Below are 22,476 nucleotides of genomic sequence, written 5' to 3' on the forward strand. Positions count from 1 at the left end.
TGGCCAAATTTCCCAACTCTCAAATAATATTCTCCTCATGTTATTCATTCTATTAAATGAGGTTTATAATGTTAGCTGGCTTGTATTTTGTAGTTATTCAGCCATTGAAAGCTATTACAGTATTATTATCTATATCTGCATAGTAAGTTGTGCTTGGGAACATTTCCAGGGATACTGAATGCTTCTAGTGGAAATATGTAAAAGTTAATTAATTTCTTATTAAATCCTCCCAGTATAGAAGGAATATTTATAAATCTCCTTAGGAAACAGATGATCTGAAACTTTCCGTTATTCAATGTTCTAATCATCTTTCAAAGCCTTGTGTTTTCAATACCAGACCGTTGAACTATCTGTGTCCTTCAGTGGGATACTCCCCATTCTTGGTGTGTCATTTTGCAGGTTTATGTGGATTTTCTGCATGCCGTTTCCTCTCTTTCTAATTTTACCAGCTGTTCTCAGTAATACCTGCTTTGAGTAATTACTTGATCTTTTTGTCATCTCAGTTGGTAGGATCCTTTTCAGCAAGTGATACATGTTTGTTTTCCTAACACTAATCTTTGCATTTAGATCACTTATTGTCATGCAAAGATTGCCTTTTAAAAATTAACCTTTTAAGAGAAACATTTTTTCTATCCTGTAGCAGCATTTTTCATGTTTCTTTGACCTCGTGAATCCTTTAGAAAAGTCAATTCTAATCAATAGGCTAAGTTTCAAGTTTTTTAAAAAAAATTTTTATTGCACAGGTAAATGAGAATATTTAAGAATCTGTTAACCTGCTTTGTAGAACTTAACTACTTCGATAAATACTTGATTGGGTGTGTTGGCTCACACCTGTAATCCTAACACTTTGTAATCCTAACACTTTAGCAAGAGCATCACTTCAGCCCAGGAGTTCGAGGCTGCAGTGAGCTGCTGTGGTTGTGCCACTGCCCTCCAGCTTTTGTGACAGAGTGAGAGCTTGTCTCTAAAAAAAAAAAAAAAAAAAAAAAAAAGGAAAAAATATAGAGAATACTTGAGGAAAATTAAGCGTTAGGCATACTATATATCTGAAACCGATTTTATTGACAGATACTGCAAATGAAGTAGGAAAATGCAGTTTGCTTTCTGATGAGAGCTGTCCTAGATAATATTTGGCTTAAGAGCATCTCTCTGCATTGGCAATAATTGTAGGTGCTTTAATACCCATGAAAGCCTGAACATTACTTGAGTGAGTATCTGTTGAGATGTGTTGTGTCTGTTGGTTAGGGAAATATTATTCTAGTGTTTTATTAGTCAGTATAAGACAACTGGTTTTGTTGTTTCACAATATATTAAGTGTATCAGACAGTATATTAGTCTGTTCTCATGCTGCTATAAGGACATACTCGAGACTGGGTAATTTATAAAGTAAAGAGGTCTAATTGACTCAGTTCCACAGGGCTAGGGAGGCCTCAGGAAACTTACAATCATGGCAAAATGGGAAGCAAACACGTCCTTCTTCACGTGGTGGGAGGAAAGAGAAGAATGAGAACCCAGCAAAGGGGGATGCCCCTTATAAAACCATCAGATTTTGTGAGATCTAAGTCACTATCACAAGAACAGGAGGGGGAACCGCCCCCATGATTCAATTATCTCCACCTGGTTCCTCCCATGATACGTGGGGGTTATGGGAACTACAATTCACAATGAGATTTGGGTGGGAACACAGCCAAACCATGTCAGATAGTATAAGTCTTTTTAAAATTACTATTTTAAAATGTTTTTTCCCTCTCAGGGATCCCTTACCTTTGTTAAGAGAAAAAGATTTAAGCATATTAACATTAAAAAATTGATGTAAGGCTGCTCAGAAGGCTGAGGTGGTAGGATCACTTGAGGCCAGGAGTTCGATACCAGCCTGGATAACATAGCAAGACTCTGTCCCTAAAGAAATTTTTTTTAATTAGCAGGGAATGGTGGTATGCACCTGTAGTCCCAGACACTCAGGAGGCTGGTGTGGGAGGATGTCTTGAGCCCAGGAGTTCAAGGCTGAAGTGAGCTATGATTATACTACTGCACTCCAGCCTGGGCAACAGAGTAAGACCCCTGTCTCTGGGCAGGGGGAAAAGACAATATAATCAATTGTTAAAATAGATGATTACAGAGCTTTGGGAAGGGGAACGATCAGTGGGGCTGGAGTTAGTAGTGACTGCTTCATAGAGATGGTAGTTTGGGAGCTAGATCTTATTCCCAAGAATATGTATAATTTAGCAAACTAGAAAAATTCTACCCTCACTTTCAGTGTCTCTCCCCGTAAGCACAAAGGTGGGCAGTCTTTTAACTGCCTGGATTCTTTACAAGTTGTGATTGTATTAGTGGTTAGCAGTCTCCCTGTTAATGCTTTCTTTTATCTCTTTTTCAACTTTTAACCGTTTTGTATTTTAAAACCAGCTTCATCTCATTTTAGCATTGAGGGATGCAAGTTAACTTTCCCTCCCACCTATTCTAAGGGACCACTGTGTATTTCAGCAACTTGCATTCTTCCCTGGAATTGGAAGTGTACCTTTAAAACAGTTGTTTTCACTCAAGAAAATTTTTTTCAGGGCTCATTTAGAATATGGAAGTCCTTTCTTCTCAATCAACTTTTACCCTAATATGACAAAGATATTAAAATCCCACTTAAAATTGGAACTGTTACCAGGGTAAGAAATTTAGTGGAATAGTATCTCTCTTTTGGGAATTCAGCATAGGCACCAAACTGGCAGCTTACCTACTGTTAGGGGGCAGTTGTTAGATTCACCTGGCAGGGGGAGGATCACCCAAAGGATGGATGAGTTGAGCTGCAGTATTTTTGAAGTCTGCCATCTGCTGAAGTACTCTGAGGGCCCAATAAAGCCTTCCATAGTGGACTAAAACTGCTTTTGCAACAGACGGTTCTTTCCAGTTGTTTTGTAGCTCAAATTTCATTTCGCCATGAATTTGGGTTTTATTTGATCAATTTCTGTAATACTGACTTTTTGAGAGAACAAATACTGTTGGAAAAAGATCCACGAACTGTTGTTCCCAGAATGAGGCTTCTGGATGGCAGTGCAGTAAGTTGGGGGTAAAATGTTTCCCAAAAGAGTTGATTGCAAGATCCTGAACATTGTTTTGAAGATAGTCAACAACTATCTGATATGTAGCAAGCTGAAATTTATTAAAAACATTTTTTCTGTTAAACTAATATTAGTATATTCTATCTTCTGCAGACATAACAACTTTTTTTAATTAAAAATCATTAAAAGACAGTTTCTATTTCTTGTAGTCTTTAAAAAAATACAACATGTAAAAAGAGATGTGTTGCAGCATCATAGCTTTGGAAATGGAGGTATTTGGTATGTAGCTGAGAGGTTTAAGGACACCACTGGTTTTGCATCCCAAAGAGTTTGGAAATGGAAGTATTTAGTATGTAACTGAGAGGTTTAAGGACACCACTGGTTTTCCATCCTAAGGAGTTTGGTCACTTCGGTGGTTATTCCCGTACCTGGTACCTTTTCTGGATATATAAAGACTAGACTTTATGTTCATAAAAAGTTCCTTTCATCTTATTCTACTGCGATTAGTGCTAAAAGCCATTTATTGTAAAAGCAAAAATACTAATGAATAGAAACGTTACAAAAACAGAAGTCTTGTGTGTTTTATCTTCATCGAGCGTCATCCATTTTAATTAGAGAAAAAGGTGGTGAACACTGTGAAAAGAGCCTGGAATTAAAATCATTAATTGATGTCAAGCTGAAGAGAGACTGTTAGCATGAATTTAGTGACAGCAGGAAAGAAATTAACCTTATTACTTTATTTAGTATATTACATTATTTTGTGTATTATTTTCTATGCAGGTTCAAGGCAATTTCATTATCATAATGGAACACTTTATTTTTTTTACAAAAAGGAAAGATGTATTTATGCTTGAACATAACAAGTTGAAATGATAAGTTCTTTATTAAGTTAAAAATGACTTGATAAAAGGTTTTAATTGTTTGAATTTGTTTTTTCAAGTTTCAAGGATAGGAAACAGTATAAATGTTGTCCATCAATGTCGGGTGGTACAACTGCCTGTGATAATCTGAACTTCAGAATAGTTCTTTTTAGAACCAGGAAGGACTTACTGAAATGTTTAAAGCAATAGACATTTATGTCTTTTGCTGGGTTTTGGACTAATCAGTTACTTCTGTCATTGTTGAGGTTTGGCCCGAGATAAATGGGATAGAGAATGCTGAACAACAATCTGACTGTTCAGAAAAATGAGTGACTCTTACATCTTGGAGATAATTTGTGACCTCAGGGTCACAATAAAAGAGTAAAGGGGGTATGCTTTTATAGCCCTGGCCATCTGGATCCATTAAGGGCTCAACTGCAAGATACTCACCATCTTTTCAAAGTTTCCTTAAGAAGTCATGTTATTTTTATGAGGACACCAAACATGTTTTCTTCCTGAGCCAAATATTTTCTTACTGAAATATGTATCTCCACAGAGTGGAAATACATAACATGCAAATATAACCTTTTGGTTGTGTTAGAAAGTTCATATTCTCACTTTGTAACAAGACATTCAAATATCAAAGAATATAATAAATTCGTTTGTGTCTTTTGTTAATTTTGCTTGTGAATTGCCACTAAAATTTATGAAAATCACAGTGCATGCTTAGTTTCAAAAGTTTACTCTAAAGTGCTATTTGTACAGCAAGCCTCGTTAGCATTAATTTCTAGAATGAACTTGAGAATGCACATTAGTTCAGGCTACTGACCAGATCCGTTAGCCGTTTGCGGCAGTAGTTCTACCTGGTGGACCACACGTATGCTATAGTTTTATTCTAAGGTTTTCATCACCAGTGTAAGCTGCCACATTGGAAAGCAGTGATGCAGGCTTTAGAACTTTGGGGACAACATTATTCGTGATGACAAGATAAGCAATACAAATACAATTCCTTCATTATTGGAGCCTTGAAAAAAATCAGTGTTTCTGGAAGAAGGTACTACAGATGGGGCTTTAACGTTTATTAGGCTTAATGACTGGTGGCGATTAGTCATAATGTACAAATTTGGGTAAAAGAAGGCAGCTGAGATCTGGGCTTTATAAATAGTACTTCATGCTGCTGAGCACTTCTTTTGAGAGATTGACTTGTTAGAAATTGACCGCTAATTAATATTATTTTCTGCGTCATTTGGAACAAAAGAACATTCAAATCCAGAACCCATCAGTAATATAATGAAACTGATGTGCAAGAAGTTTGGGGAGATTATTTAGGTTTATGCCTCCCTTGAAAAGAGTGTGTTCCTATTCTCTTTCTGTTAGCTTTCTTTCTTAAGAGGGATGCATTTTCTGATTAAGTAAGCTGGATTTTTCACTTTTAGTGAATTAAGCTTGATGTATCATAGAGTTTAGTCATTAATAAATCAGTCTGAGTCCTTCTCTTTGATTTTTGGAGGTTCTCCAAATTAAGAAATTTCAGCTTTATATTTATATAATTATACTTAGGTCTGTTGTGTTCCTTCAAACTTCTTCAGTTTGCCAAACTTCAAGACTTATGTGAATGCCTAGTTACCCTGGATATTACCTATGATTAAGTGATTGACGAATGGTGACCAAGTATCATAGTATAGTGGGTTGTCAGATAAGTGATCATAATTGAGTTTCAAATTAATATCCCATTGAATGTAAGAAAGAACTCATTTTCCTCTTTCTGCTAGTGATTTCTGGTCAAATCAAGAGTCAAAAAGACATTATGGTGCAAAGAATAAAATTATCTCCTAACTCCTATCAACTTTCCATTATGGATAGCTAGTATTTAGTGGTAACCAGCTTTTATAATAGTATCCTTAACTGTCATAATTGCTCTTAAATGGATAAATGGCGTAAAAATTTAAAAACTGTCTAGTAGAATTTTAGCTAAATTAGACATTAGAATTTGAGTTGCTGTTTCTCTTGTGGGTATTCTGTCTGTGGAACCTACAGTCTTAGAGTTACTAGGATCTAGAACAGTCCTGATAAAAATTTCTAACTTCCTGATATTCACTTTTGAGTTAAGAAAGTCATTGGTTGTCACCTCAGGAAATAAGGTTCTCCTAGGGAGTTTTGGGGAACATGAGAAGCAGTTTTTGTTGCCCCAATGGGGACACTGCTGGATTACATGTGGCTGTGACCAGTTCTGGTAAAAGTCCTGCATGATGACAAATAGCCCCTTCTCAAATGTCACTGGGTCCTGTTGAGAAACACTGAGCTAGGTGAATTTATGTACTTTTTATAGCTGGGAGAGAAGAAAAGTCAGACAGATTTGATCCCCTGTATTCAAAACTGGAAAACAAGAGTGGGGTGATGGTGATACACTAGATACAAGAAAGAAACAAGGAAAATGCAAAGTTTGCTTGTAATGCTATGTGACAATTTTCTGTCTTTAAAAAAACTTTTAAGTTTGTAATAATTTTAGATTCATAGGAAGTTATGAATATAGTACAAAGAGGTCCTATGTACCCTTCATCCAGTTTCCCCCAGTGGTTAAGTTAGATAACTGTAGTACAGCATCAAAACCAGGAAATTCGCATTGGTATAGGGTGTGTGTAGTTCTGTGTCATCACCTGTGCACATTAGTGTAGCCACTCCTACAGTAAAGAAACAGAACTATTTCATCACAGAGGTCTTCCTCTGTAGCTAACCCCTAGCCATCACTAACCTGTTCACCAACTCCATACTTTTGTCATTTTGAGAATGCTATATAAGTGAAATCATGTATGACCTGTGAGATTGGCTGGGGTTTTTTTCACATTGCATGATGCCCTTAAGACAGATTCAAGTGGCTGTATGTATCACTAGTTTGTTCATTTGTACAGCTGAGTAATGTTCTGTGATATGGACACACCCCAGTTGTTTTGTTTTTTTTGTTTTTAACTATTCACCTATTGTGAGCTATTTTGGGTGTTCCCAATATTTAAATATTACAAATAAGGTAATATTTGGCAATGAACAATTGCATACAGGTTTTTGCTTGGACATAAGTTTTCACAACTTTGGGTTATGTACCGGGAGGCACAATTGCTGGACAGTATGATAAGTATATGTTTAATTTTTAAAGATACTACCAGGCTATTTTCCAGGGTGACAGTACCATTTTAAATTTCCAACTGCAATATATGAGAAGCCCGGTTTCCCTACATTCATGGCTGCATTTGGTATTGTCACTGTTTTTTATTTTAACCAGTCAGGTGTGTAGTAATAGCTCATCATGTCTTATTTGCATTTCCCTATTAGCTGGTGGTGGAGAACGTCTTTTCACATGCTCATCATCCATATGTCCTCTTCAGTGAAACATCTTTTCATGTCTTTTGCCACTTTCTAATTGGATTGTTTTCTCATTGTTGAGGTTTCAGGGGTTTGTTTGTTTGTTTGATTGTTTGTTTGAGTCAGGATCTTGCTCTGTCACATAGGCTGGAGTGCAGTGGCACAGTCATGGTTCACTGCAGTCTTGGCCTCCAGGGCCCAGGCAATCCTCTCACCTCAGCTGGGTGGCTGGGATTACAGGTGTGCGCCACCATGCCCAGCTAATTTTTGCATTTTTTGTAGAGACAGGGTTTTACTGTGTTGCCTAGGCTGGTCTAGAACTCCTGGGCTCAAGCAGCACACCCCCATCAGCCTCCTGAAGTGCTGGGATTACAGGTATGAGCCGAGAAGGCTGACTGTTTTAAAAAATATTTCCTGGATATAAGTCCTTTGTCAGATACGTGCCTTGCAAATATTTTTTTCTAGTCTGTACTTATTTTTTCATCTTCTAATTAGAGCTTTTCACAGAGGAAAAGTTTTTTATTTTGATGATGTTCAATGTATATACTTTTAAAGTTTTATGGATAATGATTTTGGTATTAGTCCTAAAAACCCTTCTCCACGCACTAGTTCCTAAAGAATCCCTTACATTTTTTCTTAAGTTTTATACTTTTACATTTACATTTAAACCTGTGACCCATTTTGAGTTAATTTTTTAGTAAGGTATGAAATTTATTTTTCCTTTTCTTTTTGCCTATGGATATCTCATGGCTCCTGCACCATTGGTTGAAAAAACTATTTTATTACATTGAATTGTTTTTGCTGCAGCATTGTGTAGTTTTCAACGTATCTATCTTACACAGATCTACATAAATGAAAGTTTGGCTTATAGATGTGTATCTGTGTGTTTTGTTTCGTTAGGGATTATAAATAGCATTGCATTTTTAATTTCAGTGACTACGTGTTCATTGCCAGCATATGGAAAATACAATGGATTTTTATATGTTGATCTTATATCCTCTGACTTTGTTGAACTTGCTTTTTAGTTCTGGGACATTTTTGTAGATTCTTTGGAATTTTCTTTGTAGATCATCATGTCATTTGCAAGTAAGAAGCATTTTATTTCTTCCTTTTCAATCTGTGTACTTTTATTTCCTTTTCTAGGCTTATTGCATTGCCTAGAACTTCCAACACTATGTGGAATTACAGTGGCAGGAGCACACATCCTTACTTTATCATAGGGAAAGCATTCAGTCTTTCTCCATTATGCATGAGGGAACCTGTCGATTTTTGGTAGATGCTCTTAAGTTTAGGAAGTTTCACTTTATTTCTAGTTTTCTGAAGGTTTTCTGACATGATGGGTGTTGAATTTTATGAAATGCTTCTTCTGCATCAATTGATACAATCATGTAACTTTTCTTCTTTGATCTGTTAATATGATGGATTGTAGTATTTGATTTTTGAATATTGAACCAGGCTTGAATTTTTGCAGTAAACACCATTTGGTCATGGTGTATAATTTCTTTTATATATTGCTGAATTTCATTTACTAATATTTCATTAAGGGTTTTTGCTTTCATATTCATGAGGAATATTGGCCTATATAGCTTTCTTTTCTTTCTTCCTTTTCTTTGCTGCTGTCTTTATCTGATTTTGGTATCTTTTCTGAATTCTTTTGAATATGCGTTTATGTATTGTTTTTGCTAGCAGAGGTCTACTTCAAACATGAAAAGAATAACTGCAATAAAAGATTAAATTCAGTCTAAAGTGTTGCTTTATAGAAGTAAGATTTTACTGCATTTAAGTGTACACTTAAATTTGTAAGTATATAAAGGAGATATTTTTTCCATTAAAATTCTATTGAGGGTTTTAAAGTTATTTCCAGGTAACTAAGATTGACTTAGGACATAAATTATATCAATATATTATAAGTTGAAGAGGACGTTGTACCAAATAGTTTAATAAAATCATAGTAAACTAAACGTAACTTCAGTAAAGGTGAGCATTTAAGGTTTGTTTCTTAGTTGTAATGTAGGCAAGTTTTACTTCAGAATTTGATTGGATACATGCCTTCTAATCCTTAATTTAAGGATTCTCCATTTCTGTATGCATCCCATGAAATGACAGAATCGATGTCATTAAGCTGAGATCCTCTTTTGTCACTAGTGAAGAGTTATGGTGTGGATTCGTGTTTAAGCTTCATAGTAGGTTGAATGTTTATGGTGTATTAATAATGAGTAAGATAGATATATATTACATATAAATATTTTCATATATAAAGTGTATGTAACATTAAAAAAATTATTTCTTGCCTTAAACAAATTCATGAGTAATATCCAAGTAGATGCCAGAAATGATCTGTTCCTTGCGAGTTTTTAAAGCTAGTTAATAAGTGAAAAATTTAAACTTAAGATTTAAATTATGGCCAGGCACGGTGGCTCACACTTGTAATCCCAGCACTTTGGGAGGCTGAGGCAGGAGGATCACTGGAGCTCAGGAGTCTGAGACCAGTCTGGCCAACATGGTGAAACCCCATCTCTACTGAAAATACAAAAATTAGCCAGGCGTGGTGGTGCACACGTGTAATCCCTGCTACTTAGCAGGCTAGGGCACAAGAATCACTTGAACCTGGGAGGCGGAGGTTGCAGTGAGCCAAGATCTCATGCCACTGCCCTCCAGCCTGGGGGACAGAGTGAGACTCTGTCTCAAAAAAAAAAAAAAAAAAAAAAAAAGATTTAAATTATGACTGCAATCTTGTAGACATGAACAAAGGGCGGCTCAAATTATTCTTTTTGAGCATCCATAGCATTACTTAACAATCTAGAATGTGTATGATCTGTCATTTATACCACTGATCTTCTATAGCTGCAAGAAATCAAATATATTTTACAACATATTTTGATGAATGTTTCTATATGCAGTTCCTAAAAAAGGAAAGGTTTCTCTTATTTCAACTTTGTTCTGATTTCATAGGATTCAAGCCAAAACTCGAGAATTTAGGGAACGACAAGCTCGAGAGCGTGACTATGCTGAAATTCAAGATTTTCATCGGACATTTGGCTGTGATGATGAGTTGATGTATGGGGGAGTTTCTTCTTATGAAGGTTCCATGGCTCTCAACGCTAGACCTCAGAGCCCACGAGAAGGGCATATGATGGATGCTTTGTATGCCCAAGTCAAGAAGCCGCGGAATTCCAAACCCTCACCTGTAGACAGGTAGGTGCCAGGGGCAATCATGGTATTGCTTCCAAATCAGCTTTTATACAGCTTCTGACAGGGGAGTAGACCATTCATCAATCCTCAAACCAGAATTGCCTTTTATTAATGGCCTTTAAAAAGCTGTTGTGTCTAAAAGTATTGAGTTTACACAAATTGAAACCTAATGGAAGGATCAGCAGAGGTTTTGATGGCTTTTCTAATGATTCCAACATATTTCATTTTGTTCTGAAGATGGTTTTATACCTGAGAACCAACCTCTACTTTATAACTCAAATAAAAAGCAAACTTAAAATTATGACTCTTCTACTTAAGTGATATGTCCTTTTATTGCTGGGAGAGCCTCTAGGTGTGGCAATTAAATAGATGGGGAATGACATGATTTGTTCCACTCATGATTTAGATGGATCACTTTTTTTTTTAGGCAGCATAACTTTATATTATGAAAGAATCGGTAAATGAGAAGAATAATATAGTATAACAGACTGCTTATTAACAGCCACAGACCACAGGTCTAAATTATGTATATCAGTGTAGCACACAGGAGTGCAATGTTAACTGTATTTTTTAATTGATACATACTATTTTACATGTTTATAGGATACATGTGAGTAATTTTTACATGCATAGAATGTGTAATGATCATGTCAGGATATTTGGGGTATCCCTCAGCTTCAGTATTTATTTATCTGTTATTTGTGTTTTATTTTATTTTATTTTATTTATTTATTTTTTATTATACTTTAAGTTCTAGGGTACATGTGCACAACGTGCAGGTTTGGTACATATGTATACATGTGCCATGTTGGTGTGCTGCACCCATTAACTCGTCATTTACATTAGGTATATCTCCTAATGCTTTCCCTCCCCCCTCCCCCCATCCCATGACAGGCCCCGGTGTGTGATGTTCCCCTTCCTGTGTCCAAGTGTTCTCATTGTTCAATTCCCACCTATGAGTGAGAACATGCAGTGTTTGGTTTTCTGTCCTTGCAATAGTTTGCTGAGAATGATGGTTTCCAGTTTCATCCATGTCCCTACAAAGGACATGAACTCATCCTTTTTTATGGCTGCATAGTATTCCGTGGTGTGTATGTGCCACATTTTCTTAATCCAGTCTATCATTGATGGACATTTGGGTTGGTTCCAAGTCTTTGCTATTGTGAATAGTGCCATAATAAACATACATGTGCATGTGCCTTTGTAGCAGCATGATTTATAATCCTTTGGGTATATACCCAGTAATGGGATGGCTGGGTCAAATGGTACTTCTAGTTCTAGATCCTTGAGGAATCGCCACACTGTCTTCCACAATGGTTGAACTAGTTTACAGTCCCACCAACAGTGTAAAAGTGTTCCTATTTCTCCACATCCTCTCCAGCACCTGTTGTTTCCTGACTTTTTAATGATCACCATTCTAACTGGTGTGAGATGGTATCTCATTGTGGTTTTGATTTGCATGTTATTTGTGTTTTAATGGCTATATATTTATTTAAAATTTTAACTGAAACAATTTTAAACGATCTTTTCCCGCTCTTTAATTTGTATGTTCAAGCAACATGAGGAGTTTAGTTCACAAATAATCATTTCTTTTTATATCAGACATATGCATGTTATTGTCATAAATGATACACTCAGCCCATCATCTCTTACAGTGGTTTCTTATAAGTGTTGCTCTATTTAGGAACTGGGCTTTGAACATTATGAATAGCAGGTTTCATTAAAACCAGGGGCTCTCAAGCTTTAGTGTGCGTCAGAATCTCCTGGAGGGCTTCTTAAAACACACATTGATGGACTCTCCCCAAATTTTGATTCAGTAGGTCTGAGGTTGAGCCCAATAATTTGCATTTCTTACCCATGTCCAGGTTTGATGCTGGTACCATTGGTCCTGGGGATGGCACTGTAAGAACCCTCACAAGGCTAGAGATGTACGGGAAATACTTCATCCATAGCATCCATGTGTTATTGGTTGCTACGTTTTGCACCCAGTTTCTATTTTAGCTACTTCCAGTTGTTTTTAATAGAGGTTTGCAGATGCAACAGGTAACTCTTAGGCAAACCCAGGAAGAAGTATTTTTAAAAATAGCAAATGTGAAGCCAGATCTTAAGGTGAAATGCTATAGCCAGAGTATTTGGTTTGTTGCTTTGTTTTGCTTTTGTTGGGTTTTAGGTTTTCCTTATGGTCTTATGAAAATCTGTAGGTCTGTTTGATATTGACTATAATGACTGAATAATGTAAATTAACATAGGAGGCATATGGTTTATTTAGACCCCTTTGCTGTGATCACCTAGAAGGTTCAGTTGCTTATTATCTAACCACAGATATGTCAGGATCCAAAGAATACAATTATTATCAGTGACAGTGACATTTTCTTTAAAAGCTTTTACTTGGTTTCTGCCATACTTGTGAATGCTGCTTATAGAAGGTCAAACAGCATTTGAAGGCCATGAATGTCCCATTGGAATTGTTTTCCTGGGAGAAAGGACACCAGAATGCTGGCGTTGTCAGTTAGTAACTTTTGGAGGAAGTAAAAAAAAAATTAGTTGACATATTATTGATCGTTGATAAAAGCACTCATCATTTTCAGCACCTTCCACATCCACTTTGAAAACCTGAAAAATAGTAGACTACCACGTAGCAGTTTTTCACACAGCTCAGAAGTCCCACGTGACATCAAAGCCAGGAGTCAGATGGGTTCTGTCTTCCCAGCTCCTGAGGCCCAGAAGTGGTTGCTTTAAACCCCAGTTTAAATCATAGTGCCCTACAAGAGTCTAAATCTTGCATGTAAATGTCTGCAAATTTTCAGTCGCACTTACATGCTCAGAACAGCCTCTGTTTCTGGACTCCAGCATCCCCACCTGGAGTCTGTACCCTGCACTGTGCTAACCCCAAACTGAAACTCAGCCTCCTAATTTCTGCCAAAATGCACTCAGAGAAACATTCTGGAGGAGACTTTAGTCATGAGGATGAGTTACACCAAACAGTAAGTAACTCAGAATCACATCTTAGACATTGCTGTATTCAAAAGCCCCTCTCATCCTAACTCAAGCACAGCCTCAGCAGCTGTCAGACTTACGATACTTTTATGCATTTGTGCCCCAGAAGGGTGATTAGACTAGATAATTTGTGAGATGCTTCCAACTCAGGAGAGACATAATTTATATTTTTAAGAAAAAGGACTATGGAAACTTTAGTTTTTTGTAATTATTATTTTTGCAGAGAATAAGATGTCCATTAAACAAAGATTGATGTTACTAATCCAAAAAGTTGGGAATTATCATACCCGTAAAGCACTTCTTCATCTACCTTTAACAGGATGTGAATTTGGTTGTGATGTCATGGTATCACCTCCATTGTCTGTTCCTGTCGAAGAGAAAGCTACATAGAAAAGTGTTTCTCAGACTTGAGGAGTATAGGAATTTTTTTTTTTTATAGAAAGACAATCTCTTGGTACTGCAGTATTGAACTAAATTGTTTTGATTATAATGTTACTTAAATATGTGTAAAAATAAAATAGGACTAAACTCCTTCTGTTGACAACCATTATACAACCATAAAGCCAAACATCTTTACAAATTAAATACAAACAAAATGGCAAAGCCATTACCTTCAAATGAACAACATTAACTTAATGTGACCAATAATGTTTCTTAAATCTAAACTCTTGCACAGATCATGAATATGGTGGTGGCTGCTCCATGGCAGGTTCATTTGGGTTTGTTTGCCGACCCCCACAGTCTTGCCCATCCCTTTTCTCTGTTGAATTTCTGCAGTTCTTTTGTATGTTCCTGTTCAGCAGCCTTTGGCCTGCAGCTCCCACAGGGGCATCATGTGTGCACGAAGTTCAGCCCGCTTCTGTTGTCATTAACCGGAGACAGTGAAAATAGCATTCCATCGTGCCTTCATGTGTGTAAACCCAAATTCAGACAGTGAAATGACACGCCTGTAAGAAGATCTAGAATATGCTTATACTAACGTTTTTGAAAAGTAATTATTCAAGTGGAAACATGCAACTTGGAACTCTGCAGAGATTATTTCCTGTATGAAGAATATAGACACAATAGAGAAACTCCTGTCAACTGACTAAATTCCACCAAAATTTGCAATTGGCATCCAGTGACCTTTACTATTCAAATTTTTGGATTTCATGGGAATGCAGGCAGTTGACAGTCTGATGTGTAGCCTGCATCTGTTCTGGGATTTTCATTGTTCAGTGAGGAAGCAGTGTTCTACATTTCACTGCTTAATCATTTTAATTGATCTTATAGTCAGAAATATGGATCTGGTAGCCCCACATGGAAACAGCCAGGGATGATTTATTAAATGTGGTGAATTTGGCATCAAACTGGGACATTTTCTCAATTTCCATGTATTACTTATAAAATGCTTTTTATAAGATAGCATCATGCCATGTCTAGAAATAGTCCCATGTCTGTTTAATTTTATTATAACATGAACTGTAGGCTATAGTCACAGTGTCACTGTTACTACTGTTTATTAGTGTCATGGGTAACATTTTGATTTTTCACCTTGGATTGATGCTAAAGAGAAGCAGATCCTATCCTTGTGTTTGATATGAATAACAAGGCTTAAAACTCAGAAAAATGTTGGCGTAGGCCGGGCACAGTGGCTCACACCTGTAATCCCAGCACTTTGGGAAGCCAAGGCAAGAGGATTGCTTGAAGCCCAGCGTCTGAGACCAGCCTAGGCAACAAAGTGAGACCCCATCTCTACAAAAATAAAAATAAATTAGCCAGGCGTGGTGGCATGCATCTACAGTCCCAGCTACTCGGGAGGCCAGGGCAGGAGGATCACTTGAACCTAGGAATTTGAGGCTGCAGTGAGCTATGATTGCAGCACTGCACTCCAGTCTGGGCAACAGAATAAGATTCTGTCTCTTAAAAAAAAAAAAAATCCCAGTTTTTTTCTGGCTAGCAGAGTGCCTAGCTAAAAGTTTCCCAGGCTCCCTTGCATTAAGAGGTGACCATGTGACATAGTTCTGACTCCTAAGTGAGGAGTGTACCTAGAGTGGGGACTTCCTATAAAGCTAGTCTTTTCCTGAGTGAAATGGGGCTGACTCATTTTGTCCTTTACCATTTTCCCTGATTCTAAAGTTGTAGGCTACATGAAGGAAGAGGATAGCAGTCTGGTCCTGTGAGCAGCTCTTCTAGTTCTTATCACCTGTGAAAAGTGAATTTGTTACGTGTTTAAGTTACCTGCAATCAGGTTTCTATTTCATGAAGCCAAAAACTATTCTGAATACAGATGCTTCTCAACTTTCAATGGTGTTCAGTCCTGATAAGCTCACTGTAAGTTGAAAATAACATATTGGAAATGCATTGAATACACCTCACCTACCAAACATCGTGGGTTAGCTAGCCTACCTTAAACATGCTCAGAACACTTACATTAGCCTACAGTTGGGCAAAATCATCTGTTCTAACATGAAACCTATTTTATAATGAAGTGTTGGATATCTTGTACAATTTATTGAGTACTGTACTAAAAATGAAAAATAGATTGGTTGTGTGGGTACTCAAAGTATGGTTTCTACTGAATAGTTAGTACCTTTGCACTATCTAAAGTTAAAAATCTTAAGTTGAATCATAGCAAGTCCGGGACCATCTGTATAATGAATTGTGCACAGAAGAGCCCAAAGGGAATCATTGTCTTTTGATCAAGATTGTGTATATTTTGGAGAACTATCCCCTGGTCAAATAATTTCCACAATATTTTGTGAAATTAAGTAATGAGCAGTATTCTCCAGTGTTGCTCAATTAGCTCTTCTGCCTTTCATTTTGTTATGTGTCTAGTTAAAGAAATGTTACCAATCAAATGTCTGCCAGCAGCTAGTCTTCTTAATTCTTTAAGACACTGCTATCCTCTGATAACTCCTATTTCCACCAACAATCCTGCTATAAAGTAAGAAGCAGTTGAGTGTAACGTACAAGAGAATGAACTATGGAGCCAGAATACTTGAGTTTGATCCTGGGCTCTTCTTTTTTTCCTTTGAAACAGGGTCTCACTCTGTCACCTAGGCTGGAGTATGATTTGGACTCACTGCAGCCTCAACCTCCTGGGCTTAAGCAATCCTCCCACATCAGCTTCCTGAGTAGCTAGGACTACAGGCATATGACATGATGCCCAACTATTTTTATTTATTTTTGTACAGATGGGGTCTCGCTATGTTGCTCAGGCTGGTCTCAAACTCCTGGGCTCAAGTGATCCACCTGCCTCAGCCTCCCATAGTGCTGGGATTACAGGCGTGAGCCACCGTGCTCTTCTTCCTGGGCTCTTCTGCCATCAGCTGTGTAAAGTCTCTGCTTCACTTTCCTCATCTATAATATGGGGATAATAATGGTACTTGCCTCATTAGGTTTGGGAAGGATTAACTGTGTTAATGACATATAAAACACTTCACACTGAGCATGGTCTGTAGTAAGCACTATTTGTTTGCTGTTGCAACTGTTACTTAGGAAATGGGCTTTTACTCTCAGGAAAGCACATATGCTTTCAGCATCGCCACATAGGTGCAGAAACAAGCAAGGAATGAAATTGAAATCAATAAAGACAGGTTTGATTCTTTATATTTAACATAGATATAGGAGTGTGGGAATGCAATTCTGCTGATGCCACTTCCTTCATTAAATAGCTTGGTCTCCTAAGTGTTCTCCATAAATTACATCACATCATGAACTGTTTCTCTTTAAATTAGGAGTTACTGAATTCAGGATAAGGCATTCCAGATGGCTTGTATAATATAAATATTTAGAATAGAGTAAATGCTGGGTAGCATGAAATGTCTTATTTGAGAGTGACAGGTGGGTCATGGTATAAGGACCTGACCTCTCAAGCAATTTCAGCCTTTGGTTTGGTAATTTGAAGGTTTTCATTTTGTACTTGCATGAAATTCTTTGAAGTTCCTCATGGTTTGCTTTCATAAAATTCTTACTGAGTCTGAGTTTGCAATACTCCATGGAAATAGGGCAGCTTGAACGTCTCAAACCTTGTCTAAAATGTTGGCATTTCTTTTTACATCAAGTTATATCTTAGAGGGACAGGCAAGCCTGAATCATGATCTTAAGAACTGTAAAGGCTAGGCACAGTGGCTTACATCTATAATCCCCACATTTTGGGAAGCAGAGGTGGGAGGATCACTTGAGGCCAGGAGTTCAAGACCATCCTAGACAACACAGCGAGATGCTATCTCTTAAAAACACTAAAATTATCCGGGCATGGTGGTCACACACCTATAGTCCCAGCTACTCAGGAGGCTGAGGTGGGAGGGTTGCTTGAGCCCAGGAGTTTGAGGCTGCAGTGGGCCATGATCATAGCACTGCACTCAAGAATCAGCGACAGAGTGAGACCTCGTCTCTAAAAAATAAAAACATAAAAAAAAAAACAAACCGTAATAGGCTTTGTTCTAAAACAGTGGTTTTTCTAATTTAAGCATATGTAGAAAGACCCTGGAGTACTTCTCACAGATCCTGACCTCCCCTCATAGATATTTTGATTCAGTAGATGTAGTTGACTACAAACCCACATTTTTAACAAGTACCCCAGTTGACTCTGATTGCAGCCATCCTTTGGAAAATATTACTCTTGGGCTAATAAAAAAACAGTTTGGAACTCCAGTATGAGTTAGTTTGTTACTGTTCACAGTGAAGCTGTGAAATAATTTATCATTTCTGTCAGACACAGCTTTATCCTGGCATTTATAATGTCCATTGTTTATCTATGATCAAATAATCATTTTGTTTAAAGGGTCATCTTGCAGGTATCATATTCCTAAACTGCATTCTGTCCAGTGTTTGTTTGTTTCTTTCTTTCTTTCTTTCTTTCTTTCTTTCTTTCTTTCTTTCTTTCTTTCTTTCTTCCTTTCTTCCTTCTTTCCTTTCTTCCTTTCTTCCTTTCTTCCTTTCTTTCTTTGAGACAGAGTCTCACTCTGTTGCCCAGGCTGGAGTGCAGTGGTGTGATCGTGGCTCACTGCAGCTTCAGCCTCCTGGGTTCAAGCAATTCTCCTGCCTCAGCCTCCTGAGTAGCTGGGATTACAGGCATGTGCCATCATGCTTGGCTAATTTTTGTATATTTAGTAGAGGCAGGGTTTCACCATGTTGGCCAGGCTGGTCTCGAACTCCTGGCCTCAAGTGATCCACCCACTTTGACCTCCCAAAGTGCTGGGATTACAGGCATGAGCCACCGTGCCCGGCCCCTGTTCAGTGTTTCTTGACACCAGAAAGTTTCTTTTCCTATAGGTTACACAATTCTAATTTGGAAAGTTTAGTACACTTTAAATTCTTAACAAAGAAATCATAAAATCCTGGTCAATAATTTTTTTTTATTTGCTTGAGGACACCATGCAATTTGTATTTTTATATCCAGAGACCAGAATCTGTAGTTAAATATTCTACAGAAAGACAGCTTTAATGGACATTTGCTGACTGTCACTATGCAATCATTTGCCACCAGGAGTGCATTGTCCTCAAATATAATGGGAATAAAATACGAACTGTGTCACTATAAATCTAAATAGCAAGAAAATAGTAGGCTAGACTCCCCCTGCTTGCTGAGGACACCTTAATGGAAACATAAATACCATAATCACATGCTTTATGCATGCATTTTACCACTAAAGAGAAAAATGTCAATTTTAAAAGAAAAGACCTTTGTGAACTTGTTTCCCCTCCCGTTAAAATCAGAATCCGGTTGCGTCAAAGGGAAGCCTGGCAAACACAGAGCAAAACTAATTTTCTTAGATATAGGCACTTATTAAACGTGCTCTTTTAGAAATGTTGGGTCATATAACAAAGTTGTATTTGCTACTGAAAAAGTCAAATACCACTTTATTTATGTTTGCTTAGTATTACTTACCTCTGCTTTTCTTGAAATGTGAGAAAGTAATTCTCGAAGGTAGTCAATCTCATTGTAATGTGAGTTCTGCAAGTTGGTGCCTTTGCTAATTAATGTGCTCCATCCAACCTGGGCCTGATCTCAGTGTCCTTGGCTGTCTACTAATATCTCTGGCCTTGGCTAGCTCCTTCTCCATTCATGTTAGCAACTCTTCCAAACTTTGTTGGTCCCTTCAACACAACTCAGCTCCAGACCTCTAGCCCATCCACATCTGTGCCTGGGCCACTTGCCTCTCCTTAATAGCTGAAGATGACCTTTCCTCCTTCCAGGCCAGCTCTCTAAACAGTCTTCCAGATCCCAGCCCCACCCCTTCAAGGCACCTGCTCCATCAGTGTCTCCTCTGAGCCCCTGTCTTCAGCCTCTGCCTTTCTACTGGAACTTCCATGTAAACATGTTAATGTCTACCATACTGTTTAAAAAGAAAAGAATTGGCCAGGTGTGGCAGCTCACGCCTGTAATCCCAACACTTTGGGAGGGTGAGTCTGGAGGATTGCTTGAGCCCAGGAGTTTGAGACCACTTTGGGCAACATGGCGAAAACCCATCTTTACAAAAAATTTAAAAATTAACTGGGCATGGTGGTACCCACCTGTAGTCTCAGCTACTTGGAAGGCTGACATAGGAAGATTGATTGAGCCCAGGAGTTCGAAATCAGCCTGGGCAACACAGTGAGACCCCGTCTCTACAAAAAATAAAATTAGCTGGGCATGGTGGCACCTACTTGTAGTCACAGCTACTTGGGAGGCTGAGGCAGGAGGATCATTGAGTCCAGGAGTTCGAAGCTTCAGTGAGCTATGGTTGTACCAATGTTCTCCAGCCTAGGCAACAGAATGAGACCCTGCGCTCCAACCTGGGCGATAAATGAGATTCTGTCTCTCAAAAAGAAAAAAAGAAAAATTCCCTTTTTACCATCTAGCTATTTGCTTCCCTATTTTTCTACTTCACTTCTAATTCAGACTTCTTGAAGGATTATTAATACATTTGACGTAGACTGCCATATCTTCTCTCCCACATCTCTGGTTCATTCCTCTCGTTGTATGATGGGCATGATAATGCTTCCCGAAAGATGCCCACGCCCTAATTTCTGGAACTTGTGAATGTTATCTCATCAGGTGAAAAGGACCTTCAAATGGGGAGGTTTTCCTGGATTATCCTTTTGGGCCCAGTGTAATCACAAGGCTTTATCAGTGAAAGAGGGAATCAGAAGGGGCAGAGTCAGGAAGGAACTGAAGATGCTGCCCTATTGACTGAAGTCAGAGGAAGGGACCATGAGCCAAGGGATGCGGGTGGCTTCCAGTAGCTGGAAAAAAAGCGAGGAAGCAGATTCTCCCCTCGAGCCTCCGGAAGGAACTTGGCTTTGCCAACACCTTGATTTTCACCCAGTGAAACCCATTTCAGACTTCTGACCCCCAGAACTATAATATTATAAATGTGTGTTGTCTCAAGGCAATACAGTTGTGGTGATTTGTTGCAGTACCCATCGTGTATTTGTTTCCTAATGGCTTCCTAGAAGCCTGATTCAATGAAACTTGAGTCCTTTGCATTCTAGATTACTCTGTGGCATTCCTGAAACTCTGTTCTCTTTGTTTTTGTGGCACTGCTTTCTCCTTCCTTTGAAACTATCCTTTTTTTTTAGAGACAGAATCTTGCTCTGTCACCCAAGCTGGAGTCAGTGGTGCAATTATAGCTCACTGCAACCTCAAATTCCTGGGCCCAAGCGCTTCTCTCGCCTCAGCCTCTCGAGTAGCTGGGACTACAGGTAGGTGCCACCATGCCCAGCTAATTTTATTTTTTGTAGAGACGGGGTCTCACTGTGTTTTGTAGACATAGGGTCTTGCTATACTGCCTTGAACTCCTGGGTTAAGCGATCCTCCCACCTTGGCTTCCCGAAGCACTGAGATTATAGATGTGAGCCACTGTGTCCTTTTGAACTATTCTTTAGATGTCTCTTTAGAGGTTCTATTCTACTTTTTCCTCTTAGGTTTTGGATTTCGTAGGGAAATAGCTCTGGACCACTGCTATTTCCTATGTGTTTTTCTTGGTTAAGGTTTTCACTACCATTAGGCATGATGGTGCCTGATCTCACTAGCCCAGTTCTCTCTTTACAAGCCCCAGATTTCTCCAGCACCACCAGCTGGGAATGCACATTTCCTGTGCCTATCAGTCACCTGATCCCAACTGATCTAAAACAGAATTCATCATTCTTCATTCTAAACCTCCTCTAGTTTCAACAGCCTAATCTCAGCAAATGCAATCACAACCCACACATCTCAAGCCAGAGCCTTTCTTTTGTAGCCTGCTCCCCCCGATAACAGTCAGAGACAAAGCCCTACCAATTTGCCATTACAAGTAATTCCACATCCTTCTCTCCTTCTGTCGTGCGGCCCATGGATACTGATGGTCGTCTCCTGACCCCTCTCCCATCTCCAGTCTTGTTCTCCACAAGTCCGTATTTCACCCAGTACCTGGAGTTTTGTACCTGAAACAAAATATGACCATGTCATTCCCTTGCTTAAAATAATTCTGTGGCTTATTGTCTCCAAGATGCAGTCTAAGCCCTCAGTATGGTGTTTACGGGCCTGTAAGACATCCAATCTCAGGCTAATTATATCAGACTGTGTCATATTGGTTCACATCATACTATAGGATCAGTTTAAAAGGATAAATCCAATTGCATCTAATACATGGGTGAATTACGTGGCTCTTTGGTGTTATACATTTTGCAAATGTTAAATTTTGGTGAGTTAAAAACAAGCAATCACCATCCATTAAGCTATTCTAATATAGTTAGAGATGCAGCAATGAAATTAAAGGCTGAGGTGACATAAACCACCCAACAAATGAAATCTTGAAAGTAATGAAGCCATAAATAAGGTCATGGCTAATTTTAAAGACTTCTTGTTTAATTCTTTTTGTTGATTAACATTGCCCGAAACCACAATTTGTTTGTAGAAGTAATGTGTAATGGGGGTTGTTTATTTATATATTTATTTTAGCCTTAGAGGAAGTTTAAATATTCTGCAGAAATATGGGGATAAATGAAAGCTGTTTTAGACTTTGGTCGTTAGCAGGCAAATAATCCTCCAGCAGAGTATCTGCATTTTTGTT

General features: G+C 38.1%; 1 protein-coding gene across 39 annotated transcripts in view; it reads left to right on the plus strand.

Annotated features, from left to right (window-relative positions):
* The window catches only part of PARD3 (par-3 family cell polarity regulator), a 705,875-nt gene that overhangs the window by 535,602 nt on the left and 147,797 nt on the right, over window positions 1–22,476 (plus strand). For all 39 annotated transcript variants that reach the window (XM_055352954.2, XM_055352955.2, XM_031015292.3 and 36 more), the window contains one exon: window positions 10,220–10,462. In XM_055352954.2, coding sequence (XP_055208929.1) covers window positions 10,220–10,462 — 243 coding nt within the window. The remainder of the gene's footprint in view (window positions 1–10,219; window positions 10,463–22,476) is intronic.

Source organism: Gorilla gorilla, chromosome 8 (assembly GCF_029281585.2).
Source record: "Gorilla gorilla gorilla isolate KB3781 chromosome 8, NHGRI_mGorGor1-v2.1_pri, whole genome shotgun sequence".
Classification (NCBI taxonomy): Eukaryota; Metazoa; Chordata; class Mammalia; order Primates; family Hominidae; genus Gorilla; species Gorilla gorilla.